Source organism: Felis catus, chromosome D1, assembly GCF_018350175.1.
Source record: "Felis catus isolate Fca126 chromosome D1, F.catus_Fca126_mat1.0, whole genome shotgun sequence".
In the NCBI taxonomy this organism is placed as follows: domain Eukaryota; kingdom Metazoa; phylum Chordata; class Mammalia; order Carnivora; family Felidae; genus Felis; species Felis catus.
The window spans coordinates 22,625,798-22,643,411 of record NC_058377.1 but is presented as its reverse complement, the minus strand read 5'-3'; the positions used below and the strand labels follow the sequence as shown (position 1 = coordinate 22,643,411).

Below are 17,614 nucleotides of genomic sequence, written 5' to 3'. Positions count from 1 at the left end.
CAAGGCCCGCTATGTATGTAATTCCGAGTTTCTGAGTAGACGTGTTCAAAAAATAACAAATGTGTAAAGTTAATATTAGTAATGCCTTTTATTTACCCCCAAATATCTGAAATACTAGCACGGCACATAATCAGCATTGCACTTACTCATCAGCATTAAAAGAATTTTTTTGTACGACGTGTGGGAAATCCACTTAGGGCCCATCTAGTTGGGTTTGTTGGGTTTTTTGGTTTTGGTTTATGGTTTTTGTTTTTGTTTTTTTTTGGTGCAAAAAGGTGTTTTTGTTATAGCACAGGGACAGGACCTGTGGGCAGAAAGAGCTGCCCTGGGATTGTGAGAAGTGGTTGAATATGTACTTGTTAGTTAGGGAGTGAAGGATAGTCTAGTCTCCAAGGAATTTGTACATGGTAAAGACAAGGTGTCCAGGACCTTGGAGCACTAGCTGTTGTTAAGATAAGGCTGCTTTTATTGTTGTCTCGTAAAACATTAGTCACAAGACCTTCAAATGTGTAGCAGCTGGGCCATATGTCTGGAAGGTGATTGCTAATATATATTTTCGGGGGCGGGGGTTGTCAACGGTTATCAGAGGGAACTAACAGTAACAAGAGCAAAGCTATGGTGGTAAAACACTAAAGGAAGTCGTTGACGTGGCTGCAGGAACCTCAGGAATTCTGTCCGAGACTGTGAACCACAGCAAAGTCCCGCTTCTGTTGTTTTCTCCCATCATTTTGCCCCCTGAACAAACTTGACCCTTAAATCATTAAGGTTGCTGAGGACGGAAGGTCTCATCTTCTATAACTTCTTCCTACTGAATAGGGGCGTAGACAGGACCCTCCCTGTGGGTCAAGACTGGTCAGTTGAGAATTTAATAGGACTCATGCAAGGCTGAGGCAGCCGTGTCTGGAGTTGGTAACATAGGGGAGTCTCCTGGAGTAGAAAGGATCGTGTGTCGGCTTGACGTTGTGGCAGTGAAGGGGTCTCAGCACCAGGCTCATTGATATTCAGAAAAAACCCCGGCAAAACAGGATCAAAATGGCAAGAAGAAAAGGAGTCCTTGGATACTTGGCCAACATGCTGGGGGCCATGTGGGACCAGTCACCCTGCACACAGACAGCAACCACGATGGTGGGGCCCCCGAGGGGATACTGCAGCCCCAAAAAGAGCCCGTCGCATCTGGTCCCTGGGACCCCTTCAGTCTCACTTCCCCAGTCTGCCAACCTTTCCCCCTTCCTCTCCCTCTGCTGCCTTTTTCCTTCCTAGAACCGGCCAGACCAATGTTGTCTCTGAGCCTTTGCACTTGCCCGTGTGTCTTCCCGGAACCAGTGTCCCAACATCTCCCAGGTGTTTAAAGAGTCAGCTTTTCTTTCTTTCAGTTGCTCATGTTTGAGCCAAGTGACCCCTCCGAACACTCCTCTGAGCCCTCAGATGAGGAAACAGCCCTACTGCCTCCCACCCCGCTAGGTCACGTTCACTCAGGACCATGTTCTTCCTCTGTCACCAGGACCCGAAGTTCTCCCTTGTCCTCTGTGAGTCATTTCTCTTATTTATTTGTTGACTTAGTGCCTAAGTGACATGCGTGTTTCATGTCTCTCTCCTGTCACTCTGTTCCCAACATCGGCGAGAGTGCCTCGCACATAGCAGGCGCTCGTAGTTGCAGAGTGAGGGCGGGGCAAGCAGCTGCCCATGCTAAGGCTGGAGATGAGTGAAGAGCTGGGGCTGCGGGTGAGACATCTGCCGGTGACACCCGCAGCTCCTCCCTCCTCCTTCCTTTCTTCTCCTTTCCTCTGCCCTCCCTGACTTGCCTCCTTCCCTCCTTCTGACCCTCCCATATCCTCCTCCATCTCTGGGAGTAGAGGAGGATCCTGTCCGTACTCACGTATGCCTCCTCCCAGGGGTGTGCCAAGCACCCAGAAATCCCCTGCTCTCAACCACCTCTTCAGGCCCTGGGAACCAGCCCCCTCCAGGCTTCGTGTGGCCCAGAAGGTGTGCTCCCTGCTGATCTGCCAGGAGGCAGTGGTGGCCGAGGCTCATCATGCGGGTTTTGACTTTCCAGCTCTACCATGTCTCCAGTGTCCACGAGTCAACGCCAGTGGGGTTTGCGAGACTGGGGAAAGTGTCTGCGAGACTCAAGGCAGCCAGCGGTGCTTCCTGAGGAAGGTCTACGAAGGTAGGTGGGTCCTGAGAAGTCACCTGGGTGACCCTTGCCTGAAGTTAAGTGCTAGGAGTGGAAGTTCAGGGTTGGGAGTGGTATGAATCCCTCATGGGACCAATGGAGCTGGGGCCCCCAGGACAAGGCAAGTGACTCTAAGACCCAGGGAACTGGGGCCTTAGGAACCCTGGGAGTAGCAGCAGTATAGGCAGGGGTTGATTTTCTTTTGTCACTAAGCTTGTGAAGCTGTGTCACCTGGTTCTGGTACTCAGCTGCCAGTGGCCCCTAATTGGGCCAGTACCTGTAAGAGAAGAAGACGGGATCTTCTGTTAGCTCCTGGGGTGACTGGAAGGGCTGCTAAAATCCCATTGACCCTGACCTGAGTGTGGTAGAGAGTTGTGTTACCAGAAGCAGACATGGGCGAGGGCGGGGAGTGGAGAGGGTATTAGGGCATTTTCTATTCACCCCTTCCTGCCCTCTCCTGTGTGGGGAGGGATTGAACCCTAGGGCACAGAGCCCCCAGAGCTGGCCTACGAAGGATACACTAGGGGGCTCTATCTCAAATATCTCAATCCTGGGAGGCAGAGAGCAGGCATCCTTGAAGGATGTTTCCATTTTCTCCTCATTCCTTGATTCATTTGTTGATGCAAAGATCTACTGGTTCATTCAGCAATATTTAATGAACACTGTTCACCAGGACATGCTGAACCCCACAGCCGTGGGTCTGCAGTCCAGGCTTCGGGGTCTCATTTGTCCTCTTCTCCGCCCTTCTGCAGATGACACCCTTTCATATGGATACCAAGGTTGTAGCAGTGTGTGTTTCCCTTTGATGCTCTTTAATCCGGCTGTTACTTTGGAGGAGAGATGTTGTAATGACTCACCTTTCTGCAACAAGTTCTAAAGATGGGGCCCAGCTTTGCCCTGAGCTGGTGGATAAAGCTGACTCAACGTACCTTTCAACTCTCATGAGCTTTAAGACGACGTGCACTGAATACGGGGAGAAATCGCAAACTAGGTCTGTGTCAGGCCCAGCCACCTTTTCTCTTCCTCGTTATGAGATGCCACTGGGATATTTTAAAATCAAACCGGGGTGAAGAGTGGTGGGCATAGGTGGGTCCAGGCGTGCCTTCTTCCTTTCGAGGACCACACTGATCTGCACTTTAAAAAGGCAAGGTCTGGGGTTTGTGATTCTGCGTGGTTCTGGAGGCAGCCAGCTGAAGGAAGAGGGAGAGTCCTGAGATGCTGAAAAGGATAGGAAATGAGGTGGCCATAAATGATGCATTAGTTGGTGTAGGCGGGCTGCTGTGACAAAAATCTCTGAAATGGCTGTGTCCTAAAACAATAAAAAATGAATGCTCACCCATGGCACAGTTCAACGAGGTGGTGGTGATTATTTAGGGATCCTAGCTCCTTTCAAGTTTTTATGCTACTGTCTTTAACATAGTCTCCAAGGTCTCTACGGAAAAGTAGATGAACATGGAGATTCATAGGGCCGGAGCTCAAAGCGTTGTACACAATTTCTCCCACACTCCGCTGTCCCTTGACTCCAAACAAATTGCAAGAAATGTGATCTTGCAATCTCGTGTGCCCAAGAGAAGATCCGGATGGTCTGATGAACTCAGTGGATGGAGTCCGGTTCCGTCCCCTGACCCCCACCCTGCCCCCCACTTGCCCCCCCATCAGACGCCTCAATTTGCACCCACATTTGACCTCTGTTACAAAGGAAAGAATAACCCAGCAAATGAGGACCACAAAGCCCCATATACTGATTACAAGTAAAACATTTGTGACCTGACTAGGTATTCTGTGCTCTCCGTTTCGGTCTCCCCCACATGGAGACCGGGGCCCAGCACGTCTCAGGAGCTTGCCCGTGACACCCAGTGCTCTTTTTCTTTTTGTGTCCTCGCTGTTTCCTCAGTACTGCTCCAGGGGTCTCAGAGCTCTCTTGCTGTGTCCCCCACCTTGGGAACCCCAGTGTGCCTGCCAGTGATGTCGGGTCCTCCTTTTCCCCACAGAGCCAGCCGGTAGGAGAGGCGCTGGTCCCCAGATTCCCCTTCACACGCTGTCCTGAAACAGCTTCTCCACTTCTGCCTGTGGCTCCTTTCCTCACAGGACTCCGTAGGGAGGAACACCTTTGGATGCCGCCAGTGGCTACACTGGGAAAGGTAGATCAAGAAGAGGAAAACCAGGGGAACCTGGGTGGCTCAGTCAGTTGAGCTCTTTTTTTTTTTTTTAATGTTTATTTTTTATTTTTGAGAGAGAGAGAGAGAGACAGACAGAGCTCGAGAGGGGGAGGGCCAGAGAAAGAGGGAGACACAGAATCCGAAGCAGGCTCCAGGCTCTGAGCTGTCAGCACAGAGCCCAACGTGGGGCTCGAACTCACGAACCGTGAGATCATAACCTGAGCCGAAGTCGGACGCTTAACCGACTGAGCCACCCAGGTGCCCCATTTTTTTAAAAATGTTTATTTATTGTTGAGAGAAAGGGTGCGAATGGGGGAGGGGCAGAGAGAGAGAGGGAGACGCAGAATCTGAAGCAGGCTCCAGGCTCCAAGATGTCAGCACAGAGCCCACTATCGGGCTTGAACTCATGAACCGTGAGATCATGACCTGAGCCAAAACCAAGAGTCAGACGTTTAACTGAGCAAGCCACCCAGGCACCCCTAAATAAACTATTTTTTTAACCTGACATTTCTTTGTACCACATGCCTTTTAAAAAAAAAAAAGGAAGAAGAAGAAGAGGAAAACCAAACAGAGTGTGTTGACACCAGTGTCACTCACGAGTATGCACGAGCATAGCCAGTGATGAGTAACTCGAGTGAATGATCACCACTGGCGGCTACAGCATCTTAACAAAGAACCACTTTGTTCAGAAGTGACAAAATGAAAGAAAAGGGGTTTATACCTCCCCAGGCGGCCAAATATGGGAAGGTAACCATATGGGGAAAAGAATGGAAGGGCTGCTTAGTAAAGATCCTTATGTTGATTCCTCAGGGCTGGCGTCTAAGGTCTCCCCTGGTGACCAAGCATCCTCCTGCCCTCCCTAGAGGGCAGAGAGTTGTTCTTGTATCTGCTTCTCAGAAATTGCTTTCAGCTCAAAATAATCCTTTGTCACCTGATGCATTTTGGGGTGGCTGACTCTGAGCCCGTTCAACTCAAATCCATCCACAAGGGCTGGACGGTCAGAAATCCCACTGCTGTCTATCTGGCTTCTTTCATCATTAGGACCCTAGCCTGTCCCCAAACCTCCTTGTCCCAGGGCTCCTCTGTACACATGCAAATTATGCATGAGTTCTGATGCTGGGGATGGAGCGGAGTCATTAGCTGGCAGCCCAGTTCTGGTCAGGCTCGGCAGAGGGCCCGGTGACACATTCGTTGATCCAGTTTCCTGTCCATCCCGCGGAGACGCTAAAGACGCTCTGATGCTAAGCCACACCTTCTGATGACCCCGGGCACTTGTATGGAGGCAGGATTTTCATCCACTGGGAGTTTCCTTTACTCATGAGGTTTTCCTCTTCAGAAAAGACAGGTTCTGACTGGTCGTCACCTGCTAATGATCTCAGGATGGCAACAGCGCGGCTTTGTCACAGACTCACAACTTGCCATGGGCTGGGGGGTGGGTGTGGACACACCTCCTCAAAGGCCAAACCATATGATTCTTACAAGACTCTCTCCTCTGGTCTGAGTTGACTGTAAACATGGCGGACATTTGACCCAACTGGGCTAATGAATGCTCTTCCCTTATTAGATGTGAGAGACTAATTTTCTCATATGGGGAATGACTTGACCAAAGCAAGGAGCCATCAGGTCCAATCTTAGCCTTACGCAGCACTCAGCACACAACAACAGCAACAGCAAAATGAAATGGAGAAGCGGTTTAAAGTGTTAGCTGTGCTTTTATGTTCAGGGTTATAGCTTCCTTGACAAACAAGAGGCGCAAGGGAAGAAAATGCAGAATGACTATTGGCCACCACTCTGCTGTTTGTGGCTGCCTGACTCATACCTGTCATCTGGAGGCCTGTCCTGGGGTCTCACCTAGGGAGCCCTCAGGAGGTGTCCGTGTCTGCGTGTCCCTTGAGGGTCAGCATCTCAGGCTCCTCAAGTGGGAGCTGTGATGATTGTGTCTGTGCTGCATCCTGATGGCATAGGTGACCGTCTTCCCTGGCCCCTCTCCGTCCTCACACGTGGACCTCAGTGACCTGTGGATTCAGGTGGGGCAGGTGGAGGGGTCTTACCTCCTCCCGCAGTCAGATCATAGTGAGCACGACTGCCCCCTGCAGGCAGCCTCTATGAGTGCAGGCACACGTTCAGTCTGGCCCTGTCATTCATGGAATGAGTGTTGTCAGAATTCAGTCAGCATTTTTTTTTTTTTGACGGTGAGAGAGAGAGAGTGTGAGTGGGGGAGGGAGGAAGGAAAGAGAGAATCTTAAACAGGCTCCAGGCACAGGGCAGAGCCCGATGCAGGGCTGGATGTCACGACCCTGAGATCACGTCCTGAGCCTCAGTCAAGAGTCGGATGCTTCACCAACTGAGCCATCCAGGCGCCTCAATTTGGCATGGTTTTTATTCTGAGTCTTCTAGGGCACGTGCCAAAAAAGAAACGTGGACTCTTAATAGGCTGATTCCACCTGCAGACGGAGAACATTGCAAACAAATGCCACCAGCGACCATTGCACGTTTCAGTCAACCCACGGGATCAAATGAAAGCTGCAGGCACTATTCTGTAGACGGCAAAACATCTGACTCTGTGAATGCTATGATAAATTCAGTGTTGCTATTTACATTGAACATAAACTTGTTTATTTTGTGGTGATAATGTGACTACAAAACAAATTAGTTGTATCTTAATTGTGTTTGAACAACTGTCATAGTCTGTGTGTGTGTGTCAACTATAAATGGCTTTTAATATGTCCGTATGCCGACACCCACAGCGGCAATAGCTGAACTAATAAAGTTTTGCATCGAAAGTGATATGAGACCCACACTGCTTTCAGCAACGCCTGTCAGCGAGCAGTTGTGGAAAATGATCGAGCCTCTGAATGACTAATTTCTGATTCAATCTAAGTGTCCCACAGCGGTACTGAACCCTAAATTTTGTTCCCATTAATAAAATATCTGGCTCCATTTTTTGATGTTTGATAGCCGACAGCTCTCCGGGTTCACGCCTTCTGCCCCACACAAGGGTCCTGGGGCTTCTGCATTGGCATGGGCGGGAGGTTCCAACCATACAGACCTCACTGCATCCTGGAACCCTCCCCTGCCCTCTCCCAAGTGCCATGCAAATCCCAAGCCAGTCTCCCTTCCCTGCTCCTTGGCCACTGAGATACCAGTGGGACTCGGGCCCTGCTCTCCCCAGAAAGCCTCAGGTGGCAAGTGAAAAGCCTTGTCATTCCCTCTGGGTGCGATGTGGCATCACGTGTCTGGACATCTGAACCACGTTTGGGGCGAGGGACCATCCTGATTCCACAGGATAACCCAACGGTCGAAATCTTAAACTTTTCAAGGAAGGGAGCGCCAGCACATCTCAGCCTGAAAAGTGTTGAACTAGATGAAATTATGACAAACAAAGGTACGAGCAGAAAGACCCAGACATGTATCCCTACAAAAGCCAGATGTCCCCAGTTCGATGATAACTCACATGGTAACCTTCCCTGTTGGGTCGAGTCATGACGAGACAGGCAGACAGAGAGTCAGAGAGAGAGGTCACCTCTGGAGCTGGAGTCTGCCACTCACCCGATCCTCGTCGTCCTCACTGCCCTCCCGTGTGCTCCCAGGGACTCACCTGGTAGGAAGCCCAGCTGTGAGGACAGGACCAGCAGCAGCAGCAGCAACAGGCAGTGATCCATCTCTCCGTTTGGCCCCAGCCCCGACGACTGGCAGAACAAGGCAGGACTGCAGGCGCCCAGCATCCTCGAGGACACGGGCTTTATACGTGTGGGCTGGGGGAGCGGTCAATGGCAGCTGGGCGAAGCCGCCCTTCCCCGGGACACAGAGTGGACGCAGTGCCTGAGGAGCCCGGGCCCTGCCTGCCCCCCAGCAATACTGGCCCTGCTCCCTCCACGGGTCCAACTCAGGGCGCCGAGTTGGATAAGAGGACATCGCTCATATGTGTCTCAAATTCCCAATTGTAATTGGAATAATAAAGCCTGATTTACATAGCCTAAGATTTTGAGAAATTTAAGTATTAGAAAATGTGTCCCCATCTCAAGAAGTTTGCCATATTGGGGTGCCTGGGAACTCAGCCGGCTAAGCGTCTGACTTTATGTCAGGTCATGACCTCATGATTCATGAGTTCGAGGCCCACATCAGGCCCAAAGCTCAGAGCCTAGAGCCTGCTTTGGATTCTGTGTCTCCCTCTCTCTCTGCCCCTCCCCTGCTCATGCCTGCTCTCTCTCAAAAATAAATAAACATTAAAAAAACATTTTTTAGACAATCTTAAAAAAAAAGAAGTTTGCCATATTTAAGGGAAGTACTGAAATATGGTGTGAACAAAGACCTCCACCTTTAAAGGTTCTTTCTTATTCAATAAACACAGAGATATACACATGTGCTTAGACTTTTATAAAGTGCAGGCCAGAACACAACAGAACACAATAGACTGTGGTGGTGGTGTTGACTCAGTACTTGGAAATGAAACATGTCTGCCTTGTCTTGTCCTGTTTGGCCAATCTGGAGCGCAGGAAAGCATTTGTCCCCAGCTGTAAGAGTTATGCCACAAGAAACCCATAATAGGTTTTCAGTTGTTTTTTTTTTTTTAATCACACTATTTTGTTCTAAATAACCTTTATTTTCTCTTCAGGATGCTGGAATACAGTGAGTGCAGGGTTTCCTTTCCAGATGGTGTCATGAGAACTGCTAACCCACCTCACCCTGCCCAGTGAGACACGTAACTGGTGAAAAATACTTTTGTAAACCATCATTTCAAATCTCTGGAAATAGCCCTGAAGGCAACCAGCAAATTCAAACTGGGGAGCTCTCTCTGCCCCAGGGCCTGATGGAAAACACTCAGCCATTAACCAGTAATTACTAGAGCCTCACAGTTTGCTTGAAGCCATGGAGGCAGAGAGAAAGAGACCTTGGGGAAGGGTCCTGCTTGACCGCCCTCCTGGGTAACTGTGGGGGGCACACAGCTGTCCCTCTGCAGGGAGAAGGTGGACGTTTTCATCAAAGGAAAATCAGCCTCACTAAAATCGTCCGGGCAAGTCACTGAGTCAAGTCAAGAAAACAACAACCAAAAGCCCTGGTTTTGGAGGTGGGGTGAAAGAGTGGGAATCGATATCCGGCGCTGCGACAATAATTTACCTAAAGTATCCAGTTTCATCCAAAAACTTTGAGGCGTCAAAGCAACAGCCAAGTGTGACCCACTCTCAGCCAGGAAATGGTAACAGAATCCGTCTGCGATGAGGGTGTGGGGGAAATGTGGCTCAAAGGGCTCAAACACTCAGTTCCAAGAGGACGGAGTTCTGAGGAACCAGTGTGGGCATGGTGACCATAGGGAACACTGTGCTGTGTACGTGCCATTTGCCGAGAGTGAATCTAAAGTGTCCTCAGCACACACGCACAAGTGGTAACTGTGTGCAGTGATTAATTAGCTTGCTGTGGCGACCACTTCACAATATACGTGTGTGTGAAATCACTCCATGGGACCTCTTAAATATACGTCATTTTTATTGTCAATTATCCCTCAATGAAGCTGGAGAAGACAAACTTCTGAGACGGTCTGGTGTCACGTTTAACCAAGACGGCCGGGCAGCCCTCGTGGCCATGTTCAAGAACTCAAGGAAACTGACGCCTCATCAAACAGCAAACCAACAAGGAGATAGAAATTGTGAAAAAGAACCGAACGGACATTCTGGAGTTTACAAGTCAGCTTACGTGAAAAGCATCTTGCGAGGGGTCGCGGGTACATTTGACTGGTTGAAGAAGCAGTCAGAAATTCTCAAGAGGTCAACAGAGAGAGACTATGCAATCTGAGGAAAAGGGAGCAAAGCGTGAAACAAAATGAGTGGAGTCTCGGGGGTTGTGGGGTGCCATCAAGCCCGCACACGGATGTGTAACGGGGTTCAGGAGAGGAGAGAGAAAGGAGGGAAGAAGTATCCACAGTAACAGGGGCTGAAAATGCCACGCAACTGGATGGAAAACGTTGATCCACATCAGTGACGGAAGGTTTTACGTGTCAACTAGGTAGGCTGCATTTTGCGGTGACCGAGGCCAGCATTAGTCCAGGTCCTACCGCAACGATGTTTGCAGACGTGGACGGCTGACTTTGAGGAAGAGACAGCACCCTCACTAATAAGAGTGTATCTCATCCAACCACTTGCAGGCCTGAAGAGCAAAAGCAGTTTCCTGGAGAAGAGGAAATTCTGTCCAAGCCTGCGGCGTAGACCCTGCTTGAGTGTCCCAGCTGGAGGTGGCCCATCTTATACACGTGACTTGTCCACTCCCATGATTACATGAGTCCGTTTCTGAAAATAAATTATACACACACACACACACACACACACACACAAAGTACATATACACACATATAAAGAAACACATACACATATTAATAATCTTTATATATGTATATATATATATACACATATACATGCATGCTAGTATACACACACACGTGTGTATGTGTGTCTGCGAGTGTCTGTAGTGTATATAATAATAATAATAATATGGACTAAATACAGGACAGTAGATAGTATCCACACGGTGGCTCTCAAATGTGTCCATGTTCTAATCTCTGGAACCTGTGACTGTCAGCAAAGACGGGATCTACACTTGTCATTACGGCTCTGGAGATGGGGATATTAGACTGGATTTTCTGAGTGGGACTTGGGTAATCACAACATTCCTTACAGAGGAAGGCAGATCATCAGACAGCAGTGTTATTTATTTTTGGGAGAGAGAGAGAGAGAGACAGAGTGCGAGCTGGGGAGGAGACACAGAATCTGAAGCAGGCTCCAGGCTCGGAGCTGTCTGTACACAGCCCAATGCAGAGCTCGCACTTGTGAACCACGAGATCATGATCTGAGCCGAAGTCGGTCGCTTAAGCAACTGAGCCACCCAGAGCCCCCTTCATCCGTCAGTAGTGTTAGATGTGGTGATGGAAGGAAGAGGTTGGGATGACGTGACAGGGTCATAAGCTGAGCAATGCCAGCAGCCTCCAGAAGCTGAAAGAAACAAGGAAAGGGTTTTCTCTCAGAACTTCCGGAAGGATCCACCCCTGCCGACATCTCCATTTTAGCCCCACGAGACTCTCTGAACTCCAGAATACTAAGAAATAAATACGTGTTGCTTTAAACCACTAAGTCGTGGTGTTGATTTTCAGCAGCATCAGGAAACTAACGCAGATCTGCCTTGACTTCCGATGACATTACTTCCGGACAAACTCATCCTGAGTAGGAAAGATCCTAAGTCAAGAAAAAGGGCACTGAGCACACACCTAACCGGCTACCCACCATAGCTTAGCCTGGCCCACCTTAGACCACTCAGAACACTGACAGCAGCCCATGGTTGGGCACAGTCATCTACGCAGGCCTATTGTATGCGAGGGTGGTGAATATCTCATGGATTGATTGGAGGGTGTCATGAAGGTGTAAACAGCACGGTTCCAGGGACAGAATGGTGTCCGAGTCCCTGTTTTTGGCCCTTCTGACAATGGGGCTGACTGGCACCGGGGCTTGCCGCCCTCACCCCTCAAGAGAGAGGGTCCCAATGCTTATCCCCACCCAGGGAAAGAGCCAAATGTAAGATTCAAGTACAGTTAGTCCCGAATGCGTATGCCTTCCACTGGGATGGTCTGCTCAGACCTTCTTGGCTTTAGGCTGAATGATGAGGGACCCTTCTTTATCCCCGGACATCAGTGCAAGTTCACACACACACACACACACACGCATACATGACACCCACACACCACACCCACACACACATTCCTGCTGTCCTTCCTCCCAGCCGATGCCTGCCAAGCCCCCCAGAACAGTGAGGTCATTCCAGGAAGCTTTCTTATTTTAATGTGCCCGAAGGGCTCTGGAAGATTCAGTAAGGATAATTACTTGCGCTGAGCATTTACCCAGGACCAGCCGCTGAGACAAGAGCTGGATGCGCATTTCCCTTTGCTCCCCCAACTTCCGGTTCCCGAGGAGTCCTTACTCGCACTTCGTGCATTTGAAGACTGAGGGTCAGCGATGTGGCCAGGCTCACAGCAGTACCTCTCTCCCATACGTGGGTCCAGCGCTTGGCCACACAGCACCCGTGGGCCCTGCTCCGCACAGTCCCACGCAGTTCTGACTCCTCCAGGAAGGACCAGTCAGTCCCTGGAGCCAGTGGCCACCTCAGTAGAAACGGTTTGTCTCTAATCCCGGCACCACTTGGCTCCATGTCACCTTCTAGAAGTGTCTCTGGTGAAAGTCTCGGCTTCTGAGAGGCCTTCTTCGGGGCCCTGGTCTGGCTCCATGGCCGTATTGACTTCAAAACCGTTATGGGTCCAATGGTTCTTCCTACACTCCGTGAAGTCACTCACGTGATTTCTGAAAGGCTCTGACAGGAAGACGGAGTGGACCCAGCTGCTCGGCTCAGCCCGAAGGGACACGTTCCCTCGGCGCTTCTCCCGGACTCTGTCTGCAAAACCTGAGTCCAGGGGACCCTGCCGACTCCCGGGCCACGGTGCTTCCTTCCCCGGAGCAGAAGGTGGTGTGTGCCTCCTTCACCCCGTTGAGGAGGGAGGGGTCCCCGCTCCGCAGGTAGGAAGGTGGCCACAGCTCACCGTGTGACAGGGGACAGGTGAGATGACAACACTTTTTCCGTCACATATTCTCGAGGCAAGGGGAGGAGGACGGCACTGCCCGCGGATCATGCCACACAGGACACGCCATGGAGGAGCCCAAGCGGGCTGCACGTGGGTTTGTGGCCACAGAGGGACTTGGAGGGCGGTTCTGTAGAAGGAAGAGGCGAGGTGACCCCTAGTTCGCAGACAGGATGTGAGCGGGTCATAGGAATAATACCATGGCTGTCAGGGACCTGAAATCTGCCGCGTGGGGATGAGCAGGACGACAGCAGGTGCCCTGATGAGGGAGGGGCTGGCTCACTAGAACCTTCTCCACAGGAACAGAATGAGGTGGGAAATTTAGGGCTGGGTCGTCGAGGCTCCACACGACGTCGGGGCAGCACATGATACTGGACCCGAATTTAGGACTTACCCCAGAGGGGACCGAGGGCTACCTCCCTCCCAGAGTCTGCTTCAGGTACAGTGATTCACTCCCAGCATCACATGTGTGGGAGGCAGCGGGTGGGGGACAGTATTTCACGTCCTGAAAAGGAAAATCGGTGCTAATAATTTTCCTAAAACGAATCGGAGGAGGTGAGACACGACAACCCCTTGGCCGTGGGATGTACTCACAGATAAACTCCGGTTGTCACTGGGGATCGGGGCCTGGGGACAGAAGGCGGAATCACAGTCCCCTGGGCAGCTTGGGATCCTGACGGTATGTGGGGAACGCGTCTCACGATGTGAAATGTGTGTGATTAGCCGAACGGGTGGGAGGTTCTGAGGTCATGAGAAGACCGTCTACGTGACCTACGCTGTGTCGCTCCCAGGACGTGCAGGCGGCCGACGTGGGGACAGCTGCCCAGGGCAGGTGCTCCCCCCAGGCTCACAGCGTCGGGATTGCAAGTGAAGCTGGTAGACAGCAGGCTTTTCATCCAGGTCCCACACACACATCAGCATCTCCCGAAGACCAGCCAGCAGTGCTCCCCGGAGCTCCCGCCAGGCCTGGGTCTCTGCCCCGCCAGGGGCTCTGCCCGGCCCCTCTCCTCTCACTGGGGCATGGACACAAACAGGCCACCGTGCCAGCCGGCTGCCGGGGGGCTGGAGGGCTTCCCTAGGACCTCTTTTCCTTTTGGAGAACATCAACTCAAGGACAAAACCATTTTGTGGCAGGACACCTGGCTGACCTCCTAAACTCTTGTCTTTCCTCTCTCCCCTTCCCACATAGTTTCCACTTTCTTCTAAGAAGCTTCCAGTCCCTTTTATTCGTGGCCTCAGGGAGGATTTTTTGGCAAGCACAAACAGAAGTAGTTGGAGAACAACTTCGCCACTTGCTGGTTTCTCTGGAAGCCTGAAGCCCTTGGCAGGATTGCTCAGATGGAGGGGAGAGGCTGGATGCCTGGGGGTTTCTGGGAGATGGGGTCGTTTCTCCCACCTTGATTCTGGCAGCGCCTGCAGGAGCAGGTGACCTCACAGGGGGAAGGCTGGCATTTCATGCACAGAGGTGGCCCCTGATCCCCATGGATTTCAGATTCGGCTGGAACCTGTGAGGCCCCGGCATGAAACCAAATGGACCAGGTGCTTCAGCCTGGGCCTTTCTGCTGTCAGTTCAAGCAAAAATTCATGAGCTGCACTGATGTGTCTCTTCTCCAGACCCTCCCCCGGAAGGAAATGAGAGGTCGGGGGAAGCCCCCAAATAACAGAGACGCAATTATTTACCACCCGGGTAGGTGGTGGTTGGGCATCAGAACGGAGATGACTTTAAGGGAATGAGAAGTGAGGCCTTTTTTGGACCTCAGAGTCCAGTGCTAACAAATCCATTCTTTCTACCTTATGTTTCCTGCCCTGGTAAGATTTCAGAGGGCCCACAAAAATCACGTAAAGGAGAAGTAGAGTCAATTTCTGAGAAGTAACAGAATGGCTTCATGTGCTCTGGGAGGCTCTTCCTCACAGGGCCTCCTGAGGCCAGAGGGGTGGAGAGTCCGGGGGACAAAGAGCAGGAAAGGGACATGAATTTCCCCTTGGCTGAATCTGCCACTGCTGTGTCAGGCGGGACCTGAGGAGACTTCTGGGGAAGTCTCCACACTAGCCACGATCGGGGTGTTGGCTCAGGCTGCGGTGTGTGTGTATGTGGGTGGGGTGGGGGAGGCCAAACCCCAGGTGTGTCTGAGGGATTCGCCACTTGGGGCGCTTCCAATTTTTATGTGACAAGTGAGCCGCACCCGGGACAAGAGCATTTTTGATAGGATCTGAAACTGTGGCCGGACAGAGCCTGTCAGGGCGCATATTCTCAGAGGCTGCGCTGCCCTGAGCTTCATTTGGCCACAGAGGGCAGGGCGTTCGGGACACTGGGCGCCAACGTTGTCCCCCCGTCTCTCCCTAAGTCCCCAGGAGCATTTGCGACTGGCTGTTCCCTCCTTCTTGAAAACCCCTTCTGGGTATTGTACCCTCCCCCTCCTCTCCTACCTATCTGTGCGTTCCATCTCCCCCGGCCCAGAAAAGTGACAAAGTCAAAAATAATGTAGGAGGTATTGTCTCTCTCTCTCTCTCTCTCTCTCTTTTTTTTTTTTTCAACGTTTTATTTATTTTTGGGACAGAGAGAGACAGAGCATGAATGGGGGAGGGGCAGAGAGAGAGGGAGACCCAGAATCAGAAACAGGCTCCAGGCTCCGAGCCATCAGCCCAGAGCCCGACGCGGGGCTCAAACTCACGGACTGTGAGATCGTGACCTGGCTGAAGTCGGACGCTTAACCGACTGCTCCACCCAGGCGCCCCTCTCTCTCTCTTTTTAAAATGTTTATATGTTTTGAGAGACAGAGAGAGACAGAGTGTGAGCAGGGAAGGGGCAGAGAGAGAGGGAGACACAGAATCTGAAGCAGGCTCCAGGCTCTGAGCTGTCAGCACAGAGCCCGACGTGGGGCTTGAACTCGGGCCTTGAGATCATGACCTGAGCTGAAGTCAGATCCTCAACCGACTGAGCCTCCCAGACACCCCCGTATGAGGAATTCCTACACATGCACAAGTCAACCCATAGGGCAACACCAACATCCATTCAGCATTCCAGAAAAAAAAAATGGGAAGGATTTATCAAAGAAAAAATGTTTCTCATTTTCCTCAAGGAAGACATAAATCTTTAGTAGAAAGGGTCTAGAAGCGTCAAGGAGGAAAATCAGCAGAAGACCCCACAGCACCCACCTTTGTGAGACTCCAGCACCTATGACAGTATAAGGAAGGTACTAGGCCTTTCTAGAAAGAAGCAGAAATGGCAGAAAGAAATGGAACTGACGTTGTCTCTGTTAGGAGTAGTGCTGGACGCCAGAGACAACGGTGCCACATGCCTTCAGTTCTCAGGGGTCTTCCTGGGTTTCAGATGACAGAGGAAAGATGTTTCTGCCTTTATTCAAACACACACTTAATTCTTTTAAAGATAGCTTAAATAAACAGAAATATGGAGGAGACTTTCAGCACTGTTAGTATGTCAGACATGATCATAGAAATTTATTATTTAATAGAAATTTGGAAGATTGTATTTTAGCAAAGTCTGTCAGATAAACAAATGAAAGGAAAAAAAGGAGGAAAGAAAAAGAAGGAAAGAGAAGGAAGGAAGGAGGGAAGGAAGGAGGAAAGGGAGGGAGGGAGGAAGGAAGGAAAGAAGGAAGGAAAGAAGGAAGGAAGGAAGGAAGGTCACAGCAGCCTCCTGTCTGGTCTCCCTGCCTCCATACCTGCCTCCTCCTCACCCTCCTCACCCCTGCCACAGTGTGTCCTGCACACCTGTAGGCAGAGTGCTCCTGACACATCACGGGCACATATTTTCTTCTGGTAAATTTTTTTTCAGAGTTGTAGCTTGTTTACTAACAGTGTCGATGTAAAAGCAAGGGCTCCTTAGTGTCCCTGTAAAAGCAAGCTGCTGTTTGGGAATTAACGTTTTAGTCCCGCATCTTGTTTGAATTGACCGGGACAGTTAATGACTGACCATCATTTAATTTAACTTAGAAAGACCTAAGGCTTAAGATTACCAAAAAGATTTGGAGAAACTTGTTTTTTTAAGTAACCTTTCCACAGCTAGGTGCATCATTAATGCACTATCTGGCAACATACAAAATGGCCATATCCCTTCAAGTCCAGGGGAGGTCATCGAAGCGGACTGAGAAAGGAGAAACTGGGTGGAAGAAAGAACCGACTATAGTAGGCATGGACATGGGAGTGTGAATTCACACATTGCTGCTTAGTAGCACGATAAAATCTTGTTAGTAAATTCACTTCTCTGGTCAGGTTCCTCACCTTTAGAATGGTGAAGCCAATGTCCGTCTTGGAGCTGAGTACCCAATGACATGACATGGGTTGACATCCAAACAACCAGCATAGTGCCTGGCCGCACACAGCAGGTGGCCATTGTGCATTCGCTTCATTCGTTACATATTCTAAGCTTCAGGATCGTGTTTGGCACAGAGCAGGCACTCAGAAATGCGCTCTCAGACGTGGAGAAAGTTTTTAAAAGTTCACCGAAGAACTTTTCATGCTATTTCTACCTACCTAGTTTACTGGTTCTTAATTTTTATGTTTACGACAACTTCGCGCGACATCAGACACAGTGAGCCATCATTCCCAGCTGTCTTTCTGGCTGACAAATTTTGTGAGAAGAACATGAGCCTATTTGGCCAGGTAGAACAGAAGTGGTGTCTCTGCAGGGTCCTTCATGCTGGAAAGTCT

General features: G+C 50.5%; 1 protein-coding gene across 1 annotated transcript; it reads left to right on the top strand.

Moving 5' to 3' along the window:
- Nucleotides 1-1,725: 1,725 nt before the first annotated feature.
- On the top strand, nucleotides 1,726-3,513 carry LOC109492323 (secreted protein of Ly-6 domain 1-like). Its single transcript, XM_019813025.3, has 2 exons — nucleotides 1,726-2,167; nucleotides 2,926-3,513. The coding sequence occupies exons 1-2, from the start codon at nucleotides 1,879-1,881 to the stop codon at nucleotides 3,048-3,050; spliced, it is 414 nt and encodes a 137-aa protein (XP_019668584.2). The 5' UTR covers nucleotides 1,726-1,878; the 3' UTR covers nucleotides 3,051-3,513.
- The last annotated feature ends 14,101 nt before the right edge of the window (nucleotides 3,514-17,614 follow it).